This window comes from Etheostoma cragini, chromosome 22 (genome assembly GCF_013103735.1).
Source record: "Etheostoma cragini isolate CJK2018 chromosome 22, CSU_Ecrag_1.0, whole genome shotgun sequence".
Taxonomy (NCBI): Eukaryota; Metazoa; Chordata; class Actinopteri; order Perciformes; family Percidae; genus Etheostoma; species Etheostoma cragini.
The window spans coordinates 18363984-18375462 of NC_048428.1; the positions used below are offsets into that span (position 1 = coordinate 18363984).

The following is an 11479-nucleotide window of genomic DNA, read 5'->3' on the forward strand; positions in this document are numbered from 1 at the left end:
TTTTTTGGGGGGGATAAAAACATAGAAAAAAGAAAAGGAAGGGTGAAGAAGAGATGGACGAAGTGATGTGAGGCGGGGTTTAAAGGACATATTGGGATGCAGAGAGTTAAAGATAAGCAGATAGCCGGTGTGTGAATGGGGGTGACAGTGACCGAGTCTAATGCAAAGATAAACAGCCTGGGTGCAGCCCCTGTAATGGCTCTGCAAGAGTAATTTGTCACTCCATGTGAAAAGCAAACAGCAGGGAAGGCAATGGCAACACTTTGCTCTGACACTTACCATCGCCCATGGATGTCTCACCAAGCTTTTCCATCTGTCTACACAACTGGTGCAGCCCACTCCTCTGGTCAAGAGACAGAATACAAATATGCCTCTGAGAGCAAATTAAATACACATTTGTTCTGCAATTCATTTGTTGTCAATCCCATTTCAGCTCACAAAAGACAGAGGTTATATCATTTGGAGTTGATGTGATGCAATGTAAAAACAGGGCGACCTCCCCATGGAGTCCTTTGCAGCGGCCCAGGGTTCGAATCCAACCTGCGGTCCTTTGCTGCGTGTCATCTGCCATCTCTTTCCCATCGTTCCTGTCTATCCACTGTCACTATCAAATAAAGAGAAAAGCCTCCCCCCCCAAAAAAAAATAAATCTAAAAGGATAAAAGCAAAGGCAACATAACTCACTGATATCTCTGTATGAAAAACTGTTTTCATTTGTTGGCAGGTCAGAAACATTAACACACTTTGCCACAAACGCAGTTTTGAAATCGTTCAGTTCATTTACAGCATAAGAATCACAGGATAATGTCAACAAAATCATTTTTCACAACTGTTCTATTAACAGAAAAGTTACGCCTCCACAAAAACAAGGTGCTGGAAAATGGAAATTGACAATCCACCATTTTGGAGTAAATGACAAGAAAAGTGCTGTGTAAAAAGGATCTAATATGTGAGCACTGCCATCTTGTGGGTGTTTCGTATAGTACACACACTTCTGCTCTTCAGTGAAAGCAGTTGTAAGGGCAACTTATAGATCCTGAAATGCACAGTCTGAAAATAATTTACTAAATCAATTTAAATAACTAAATCAATTTAAGAAAAGGGCAAAAGTGCTACATAAAACATAAAAATCAATTTTGGTGGGAAAACAAAGGAAAATGTTTTTGTAAAAGGCATTCTGTTTCACCCCAGCCACATACAATTAGAAACTCATCAACCTAATAAAATGCTCTCTGCTGTCCCCCCCATCTGCTGCATGTGAGAATGCAACAACCTCTGCCTTTTCCCTGCGATGGGCAGAAGCTCGCCGCTAGCTTTCATATGGTCTATTTTCCTGGACAGGTCAGCGTCGCTGTCAATGACCAGTGTGCACCTGTTGGCGTAGCTGACCAGAGTCTCTTCTCCTTGGCGAAACATGCCCACGAGGGGGACCATGTCTTTGCCGGCCAGATGCAGCTCGGCAATCGATGCCGTGTTGGCGATGGTGTTCCTGTCGATTCCAAGATGGCGGAAGGCTTCGCTCATGCTTTTCTTCTTGATGAAGGCTGATAGGACTTGTTTGTAGCGGTGGATGACATACTGGACGCCGGTGGCTGGTGGAATGAATGACAAGGTATGTTATTACCTGGTTATTACGGAAGTGATGAAGAATCTTTATGCCATCACAAATGCACAAGTCTTCATCAACCCTGAAACTTTTATAATGCCCTCTTTACAGTCATTTTAACTAGCTGTCTTAGTTTCCAATGGACATTAGTGTAAATACATTCATCATTTTTTCCTTCCCAATTTGTATTCTCTTTACACGATTTAGCCTACTCCATCGATGTGCTCTAATTCACAAACTTGAGTCAATAAAACAAGTTCAAAGTATTTCTTACACATTTTTAACAGGGAGGTATATCTACATCTATCTAACTTCACCCTTTATTTTGCTGTGACAACAATATAACTGGTCTGATTGCTCACTGTTTTTAAATGCACTGAGTGGCATTTTTTCTGCCCTTACATGTCCACAGTCCGTGAGGTCATTCAAGAGAAGGATCTGATTGGTCCTGACTAGTCAACCACACTAGTTAAGGTTATGGTTGAGGTGAATGTGGAAATTTATCGGCGGAAAGTCTAAGACCAAAACGTTTTTTCTAAATAAAGAATTGCTTGCATAATGGTCAGTGCGCGGGATTCTTTCTAAGCTGTGACGACAATAATAATGCCTTTTCAGAAGTATATCAGGTATTGACTTGAATTATTGGGGAAAGGTTAAATGTTTATATGTTTACAAATGGTCAGTGAGCACACTAACACGCTAAACAAATAATGACTAGCTTTAGAATGACAAGACATGATAATTACCCCTCTTCCTGCTGTAGTCCTTCCCTTTCCTTGATCTTTTCTTGTCCTTATGGTGTTTCTTCCTTCTGTATTCACTTGAGGCCGCTGAAACTTCTGACGAATCCGACGCTTCAGAGCCGCTGTTGCTGCTGTCAGAGGAACAAGAAGAAGCTTTTTCTCTCTTCCGAGATTTGTTTTCCGAGTGCTGCACTTTGCTGGGTTTAGGAGCTGCATATGATCAACACAAATCACACGAATGACATGAAAAAAAAGCCCACTGAGTGGATATTTTAAAATCTGGACTGAGAACCCGCTTATCTACTTATTATATTAGAGCCAACAACGACACACCATCCTTTCTGCATCCTTCACAAACAAACCTTTTCACTCATTCTCTTATGTTGCTGGTTTTGTTTGTTTATTATTGTTATTTCTGATAAATGGTATTCAGTTTTTTTTTTTTTTTTGCAGTTTGTCATTTCTGTGTTCCTTTAATTGTAAAGTTCACTGGGAATATGTTTAATGGTGATTTTAGACTGAATAAATGTGATTGATTGATGAATAAGAGCAACCAACCACTTTGGACACTGACCTTCAGTTACTGGACTGGGTGATGCAAAGGTTGGCATGGTGCGGTTACTTGTGAGGTTTTCAATCTGGCTCCTCAGGAACTTGCGGTCCTGCATCAGGTCCTCCACCTGCTTCTCCAGTGCAGTGATGCGCTCCTGTTTGCTCTCCAGCATGCACTGGAGCTTGGTGATGGTCAGCACCACCCGCGGGGGCAGGCTTTCCTGATGTGAGGCAGCTGGAGCAAAGGCAAGTTTGAGTGTGCGAAAATAACTTCTTCAAACAATTTCACTGGCATCATTTTTGTTTCATGGAAAAAATGTTTTTTGGGTGGTGTAACATGAATGAAGCATTATGATTTTGACTATGAGACATTGTCTTGCCAACGACTGTGTGTCAAAAGAAAGCAGTGTAATTGCTTTATGGCATAAAACAGGAAGTGTCCAGACGTACTGTACCTCAGGTGACGAAGAAGTTGGCAGCTGCTGGTTCAAGGGAAAGATGAATTCCCCATTGAATAAATAAGAACTTGTATGTACGTAAAAAGAACTACTGACATGAAGCCCCAAAATTGCACCTGGCGGTCCACGTTTGAATGCAGATTGCGTAAACTCTGCAACGTGGGCCACAACCATCTAGAGACTACACCTGGAACATTCGTTTTATTGACCCAAGTTATAAAAATGTGTGTACCGGCGGCCGACTGGCACAGCAAGGCAGCAGATACTGTGTGAAATTGCTCTCACCAGACATGGCACTGCTGGGTGTGTTGTCCTGAACAGCATCTGCCGAGGCTCCCGTTTGAAAGTTCTCCCACTTGATGATGCGGAGGTCGTCTTGTTCCTGTTTCAGCCAGATCGGAGAGGTCAGCCTGTCTTTGCACCTGACAGAGCTGGAGTCGATCTCTACGCAGGGGGAATAACCGGTCGGCTCCTGCTGCCACACGGACGACATCGCTTCAAACCTGCGCAAAAAAGAGAAGGAAGTTATGGGGACAGTTGCATGAAAAGTTTTTTACATCCCAAAGAAAAACTATTGTTTATTCTTAACATTTCCATTTTGCAAATGTAATTGTATCTTATTGTAAAGACAAAAAAAAAGTACGTTGAGGTGTACGCACAGACCGGGGTATACTGTAGTTATTCAACAACGTTCTCGCAGATCCCATATTTTCCTCATATTGCGCAGCCCTAATGGAGCAGTTTTTTTTCCTCAAACTTCTGGTTTTAAAGTGGTTGTCAATCAGCTATTAAACTTGGACTCAAGCAGTTTCCTTGGCAACAAGACACACATCTCGTAATATATGATCTGAATCTTGTAAGTAGCATTTAAAGTCTCATAATTGAGATCTTTTATAAAATATAGATCTTGTAATTAGAAGATGCTACATCAAATTTCTAGATAGATATGTAAAATTACTACAAGATTCTTCATGCTAGGATGCATGATTAACGGTTGTGTGGCATTTATTTAAAACTTGAATTGGTGCGTCATGATTGAACGCATCGTGTGACATGAAGTGCTCTGACTCGACAATAAAATAATAAAGATGAATCATTATGCATTGGACCATCAAGTCACTAACATGTCATACAAACAAAGACCAAATGCAGCGAGCTTGGGACACAAAGTAATATAATAATAGGCCTAGCTAGTTTTATATCGCTTTTTTGTTTATACAGTTCACTGGTTCACAACAATTTAATGACATGAAATGAACGCATGGCTTTGACTTAACCGTCATATAGCAATTATTCTGTAAGGCTTAAATGATACGGATACAGGTCATTTTATTTTTTTAAAGCGCATTGTATTCAACAAAGAAAAACAATTGGAGCTCTTATCTCGTAGTTATGACCTTGGTATCTTTTAACTTACTATGTTATAATTAAAAGACTACAATTCATGATTACAAAATATGGATGTCATAATTACAAGGACAGGTGTTATGCTGTGTAGGAGCCATTTGTATCCACCTTATTTGGTTAGGTTAATTTAGTTATTTACTTTAGCCACAGGGGGGAGTATTGCACTGGGTGTGGTATTCACTGTGAATAAGGTGTATTTACAGGTGCGGTAATCAGTGAGGAAAGGTGTGGATGGCGGGGAACACAAGGTTCTTACCTTACCCATGAACACGCCACAACATTTCATTAATCAACACTAGGTGAAGTACTATTTTATGTGAAGTACCCCTTTTTCTACTTTTATAATAAACGGGAACACCACCCAAAGACAATCAATGCTTGGACTCAAGATCCTTTTGCTACGCGTTGAGAGCACCATGCCATCCATGCTGAGGCTTATAGGAGAGCCTCCACATGCTGTATTTGGTGACCCATCAGATTATGTTATTTAAGATACTTTTATGCCCACTACAAATGTTTATTTATGAAACTATTGCATGTTTTTTTGGGACAGCTGTTACCAAACAAGGTGCAACCATATGAATTTGGCTCAAACATGGAATTTGCATTGTCAGGGGAGGTGTTGGCTTATGGGAGTACTGTAATACTGCAGGAGGAGCATTTTTGCCATTAGCCCTAGCTGTCAAAAAAAGTGATGATAACAAGATAAGGCCTCCATTGGTACATTTACTTTACTTAGTTTCCTCGGTTTTGCAGACTATCTGTGGAGAATTAATTTGTAAACATCAGTGGTCAATCAGAATTTATAATAAAGTACTCATCTGCAAAAAAATAAGTATTGTAAAAACTATTTACTGCAATCCATTACTTGTTTATTAATTCAATAAGAAACTTCTCCACATTCATTTATACGGTGTATATATATCTGCAAGGAAACAAAGCATCAATTGATGTTTGTGAAACTCGAGTTATTTGAACCGCATATGAATTCAGAGTGACTACTGCTTGTGACAGAATGTCTATTGTTTTTTATATGCCCATGTCCTCATGCAATTAAATAAACAACATATCCGTTGGTGTTGAATATTATGATCTTCATTAACTGTGTCCAGCGCTTCCATGACATAGTCAGGTGTGGCCCTTCAGTTAATGTGGTATACTGTTATTAATAATTGACAAACAATCCTTTTATTTCTGCAGCGTACAATTCTTTTACCTTTGTACTGAATAACTTAACGGGAGACAAAACTGACTACGACCAAATCATTTATTAATACATGATCAATGACGCATTAATACATTAATCACATTAGAATGTGGTGAAGCATGCATTAGTTAACCATGTATTAAGAATGAGCACAGGACCATAGTTTGTGCGCTTACATCGGAATTTTATTGTGAGAACCAGGCTTCAGAATTTTATTTTATGTAAAAAATTTAACTTCCATTTTTTTTGTTAAATTGTACTGCACATGTGAGCCAGAATTATATAATGATGCCTATGATGTAGAGAGAGTGAATCTATTTTTCTTAAATTAAATCAATTTAAGTTTATTAGGCTAAGAGGTCTCTATGGGTTCCCCAAAAATCTTACTAAAATTGACTATAAGGTGAGAAAATGGCAGTGGGCTCACCACTTCAACTACAACTGGTCTAGACTAATGCTTGATTTAAGCTAAAAGATAATAAAGTTAATTCCTAACATATGCGACAAATCAATTTTTTTAGTTCTTCAAAAGGTAGAAGTTTTTTTTGCCCTTTTTGGGACTCCTACACTATAAAATGCTTATTTAGAGGTGGCAGCATGTAGAGACATGCACCAAGTACTTTACAACACAAGCTGTTTGGTTTTCTTTTGAAACATGAACAACTCTAATGGTAGGAAGACAGGAGAATCAGTGACAGAAACAAAGAAACACAAAACAATACATCCTATTGGGTAACACTTTATAATGCAAACATCTTTCATCTTTGTTTATGTCACCTGTCACTAGTTTTACCTTATTTTTGTATATAAGTGTGGCATTGAAGGACAATGGTGCACTGAAACCAAAAAACATCTTGTGGGTACCAGATGCCATTTAGGGGAGAATGTTTAAGCATCTGTCAGATGTTAACATTTAAATGAAGTTAGGAAATAAGAACTGTTTTAAATCGGATTGTGACTTGTCAACATTTCTAAAGATTGTGTTGACAGTTGGGTAAAATAAACAAACAGAAGGTGGCGAGAGAACCTCACTTTCAATCCCTCAAACTCCACACACCTTGAATTCTACATTTCCCATAATGCATCTTAAGGTCATCTGCCATTAGACCCAACTACATTCTAAATGGCCACTTGTTTGTAAGGCCAGTCCCTCAGGTTCTAATGCAGGCCGCCGTTTAAAATGTGTTGAGTGCCCCTTTACCTTATCACATGAACTCATAGTGCCTTTATCATTTCTTAATGTTGAGCAACAGAAATGTAAAATGATGCATTTCTATTCATTAGTTGCACATCTGTTTTGAAACCCTATTCTAAATTGCTATCTTAGCTAACATGTTTCTGGCCTGCACACTATCTTCATAAGAGGTGGTCCTTTGAGTTGCTTGGCTGGATGCAACATTTCAAACGGCGGAATGAATTTAAGTCGATTAAACTACAGTGGTTTATCTACTTTTGTTGCAGGAAGTGGATCACCACTGTTTTACTTCACGTATCCATGGTGATATGATAGACTACTATCTCTCATGTGCAAGCCGCATCCCCTGAACACACCATGCTGCAGTGATTAATCTGCCCTCAACATCTGACACACTGTGTTTACATGAAAATTACACACACGAAAGTGAACTACCACAGCCTATATAGGAATTTTACATTTTCAGCGATAACACATGGGATATAAAAAACAAAATAGGTGCGACTATTCAACGGAGAAAGGCAATGTGTCTATTATTTATCTCTATTGATTTATTTCAGAAATATAAAAAGGTGTTTAAATTGCTAATCATTTTAAATAAGCATATTTGGCATGCCATAAGTTATGAACCCCATAAACCTTACAAAGGTATAGTGTTTAGAAGGTTTAGTAGGCTGAGGGACAACCATTTCTCCTTGCAGTGGTTTTAATTAGCTTGTACCAAGATGGATGCTAATGACTGTAATTACAACCAAAGAGGGGGAAAGAAACAAGACAGACAGGGGCACATACAGCAAAACGTACCTTCCAGAGAGTCCAGCGGATAAAACTGTTGATGGAGGTGTTCCTGTGTTTGTATCGCTTTACGCTGAAGCCTCACTTCGTGAAAATGCCCCTTTATCAAAAACATAAACAGAGACGAGTGAAAAAATGCGAGACAACTAGTACAAAATGCATGTCTGTGGTGGCGCCAGAGAGCCAAAGAGGTAAGCCAGCCTCCACGAAGCGTAGCACCTATGGCGCCATTTTGACGCTACCTAGCACTCACCCGCCGTTGGCATTCCATTGACTGCCATTCATTTTGACGTTCCTTTGACAGCGAATAACTTTACATCTGACGCGTTTAACGACTCTATTTGTCCATTCTTTATTTCTAAAGAAACACGACAATGTATAAAAGTCTCCATGGACTTCTAACTCATGTTATGGCTCCGTAGCAGACGTTTTTGTAAAAATAGGCTAACGATCGTGTCATAACCACGCGACTTACTGTCGCATAGTAGAAGAGTAGTACAGGACAAGCTCGCAGGCGTATCGATTTACATTGTCTGTTTAAGTTTAATTACTAACGTTAACTAGAATTTTAGTTAGCAATAATTAGCCTATGCCTATGTTATCTCCTTACATATACATACGCTCTCCGTCTCTGCAAGATTTGGAATGATTCAGATTTATCTTGGCACAGCTGCCTTCACTTGTCTCCGTAGAAAACAACGGCGTCACATTCCATTACTTTCACTGTCTATGCAGAAAGTTAGCACTGACGCCATTACGTTGCCTTCCATGGCCCGACTTAAAGTCGTAATTCTCAAGGATATTTGAAACCTTTGTGGAAGAACAATCCACACTGTGTAAATACTCTGTTACAAGTAAAAGTTCTGCATTCATAGTATTACTTGAGTGAAAGACTAGTACATAAGTATTCGCACCAACATATACTTAAAATACCAAAAGTGAAAGTGTAAAAGTACTTATAATGCAGAATGGCCCATTTAAGAACAATATTATATCACAAAATTATTGATGCAGTAATGTATATTATTGTCTTGGAGTCATTCTTGCAGTATTTATTTCCAAATTGTTAGGGATTAGAAGTATAAAGTAGCATAAAAAAATGAAATACTGAAATAAAGTACAAGTACTTAAAAATGGAAGACTTACTTATGCAGTACTTTGCTGTGTGCAGTCACGGAAGGCTTGTATCATGTGGACTGTCCACAGGATGGTTGTCAATACTTAGAGGGGGGTGGCAGAAACTAGCACTATAGCTTTAAAGGGGAATTACCTTTTATGACTGTGAAGTGTGTTTTGTCTGCGTGTGTGTGTGTGCGTTTTTTTTTTACAGTCTATGGTCTGTTTTGGCACACTTGACAGCCAGCCACTGACTGTTTGATAAGGTTGTCATGGAAATCATATTTACTTCATGGGTTGCTGCAACGTCAACTGAATCATGCATAGACATGAGCACCCTGGCAGCTGTTATCAATAATTTAACTTCACAAAACTTTGACTTTAGTATTTCATTTATTTTACGATGTTGTTTGTGTCATTCCAATTCTATGTATACTGATGTAATACATTTTTTTTTTATTTGCATTACTTTATCAGAGTAAACCAGACATGATGATGTTAAAGAGAACTTTATTTGCAGGCAGAATAAAAATGATTTGGCTAGAGAGAGAAACACTAGTCCCACACCAACTGATGTTCTTGTAGATTTGTTGTAACTCTCTCACATACGGCCATTCAGCATGTTGCATAATGTGTCCAATAGTGGTACTTTTAACAAATCTCAGCTGCCTTATAGAGACACATAAATGACATCAGACTACCTAGATGTTAAATGTTTCTTCTCATATACCCTCTGGCCTAGAACAGTAAACTAAATTATATATATTAAACACTCTATTTTGTTAGTTGTTAAATACAGGAAAAAAAGACGAAGAAAAACTGAATATATATATATATATAACAAGGTGAGGTGTATTTAGATTTGTCAATCTAATTGTAGTAGAGGACAAAAATGCAACATATACTGTAAATCAATATAAAGTATCTTTCAATGAGCAACTGATGAAATATATATTCTCTTCTGCGAATTCATAAAGTTCATAAAACTCCATTCACATAACATTGCACATCCTTCATGACACCAGCTAAGATTCCTTCAATTTTAACTTTCACATTTCTTCATTTAAACGCACATGTTTCAAGCCACATGGAGTGATTGCATTAGTTATAACAGCAGTGAAGTGTAACAGTCACTGAGTTTGGGGCATGGAGGGTGAAAGATATGGAAAGAAGCATATATGAATACACATTATTTTTATCTAACTTGGTTAGTTACTTGGTTACGATAGTAATAATCAGCAGCAAATACATACTGTGGCCATGGCTGATTCTTCCCAGTGTACAAACATGTTTACAATGCGATTATCCTATCAAGCCTCACACAACTGGAATAAATTACACACTCATTGTAATTGCATCAGTGTGACTACAGTCAGCTCCTGGAAATGTATTAATTTTGGTGCTTGTTTACAGTGACTTAAACTTACATATCACTGTGTACAAATGCTGGTGTGTTAAAATGTTAAGAACTGGAGCTAAAAAATGACTAAGAAATTGGCAGTCATTGACAGACACTGACAAATAAGTAAATCTAGTTTGTTGGGAATTTTTGTTATTAATGCCCCTGGAAAAAGGTTTAAAAAGAGAGCCCCCCAAATTCCCAGTAACTCAGATTTTGGACAAGACAAGGGCCAGGTTAATTATTCTATCACTTCCACCCTCCTGCTTTCTACATAATGTCACATAGAGAAACTGTGTAGTATTAGTGTATTAGACAGAAAACAGCAGTGCCCTCAGTATAATCATACTCTGCTGTCTCTGCCTCTGTCGTCCACGTCAGCCCTGCTTAACTCTTAACACACTTTCAGTGGCAGATGGCCAGGAGGAGGCGTTTAAAGTCCCCACTGCACTCGTCCTTCAGGGCTTCCTTCAGAGACACATCGTACTTCTCTAGGTACATGTCTTTGATGGTCTCCAAATCGTACTGTTAAAAACAAGAAGAACATGAAATAAATATATCTAAATTGTCATTTTGAATGCTCCGACAAAAATAATGTGGGGAGATAGAGATCTCTGTCGTCTCTGTTGTTAAGATGATTTTAAAGTACATAGGTTAACAGTGGTGTAGTATACGTGATATGTAGGAATACGCAGGTATACACAGTATACCCACTAAGAAAGATCCAGAATTTAAATATACCCACTTTAAAATGCGCAACGGCAGGTAACAACATACTTACCATTATAATATTGATATATTTTGAAAAGGCATGTTTTTTTCTTCTTCACATAGGCTAAATAAACATATTTCTACCATAAATTGGTTCATAAAAGTGTTCCAGAATGCAGGAAATTAGGTCTTTGACTCAAACACACCCATATAAAATATATATATACAGTGGGTACGGAAAGTATTCAGACCCCTTTAAATTTTTCACTCTTTGTTTCATTGCAGCCATTT

General features: G+C 38.3%; 2 protein-coding genes across 4 annotated transcripts in view; both read right to left on the minus strand.

Moving 5' to 3' along the window:
• Window positions 1–379: 379 nt before the first annotated feature.
• LOC117938075 (coiled-coil domain-containing protein 106-like) lies at window positions 380–8601 on the minus strand. 2 transcript variants are annotated; one of them, XM_034862409.1, is made up of 6 exons: window positions 8583–8601; window positions 7972–8062; window positions 3644–3861; window positions 2923–3135; window positions 2352–2558; window positions 380–1591 (listed from the first exon to the last, which is right to left on the minus strand). In XM_034862409.1, the coding sequence occupies exons 3-6, from the start codon at window positions 3849–3851 to the stop codon at window positions 1212–1214; spliced, it is 1008 nt and encodes a 335-aa protein (XP_034718300.1). In that variant the 5' UTR covers window positions 3852–3861; window positions 7972–8062; window positions 8583–8601; the 3' UTR covers window positions 380–1211. The 2 variants fall into 2 exon arrangements, with proteins under 2 accessions (XP_034718300.1, XP_034718298.1); XM_034862407.1 differs by lacking the exon at window positions 8583–8601 and adding an exon at window positions 8216–8487.
• Window positions 8602–9571: 970 nt separating this feature from the next.
• anxa13 (annexin A13) overlaps window positions 9572–11479 on the minus strand; it is a 7340-nt gene continuing 5432 nt past the window's right edge. For both annotated transcript variants that reach the window (XM_034862275.1, XM_034862274.1), the window contains exon 11: window positions 9572–11002. In XM_034862275.1, the coding sequence (XP_034718166.1) occupies window positions 10883–11002 (120 nt within the window). In that variant the 3' untranslated portion in view covers window positions 9572–10882. The remainder of the gene's footprint in view (window positions 11003–11479) is intronic.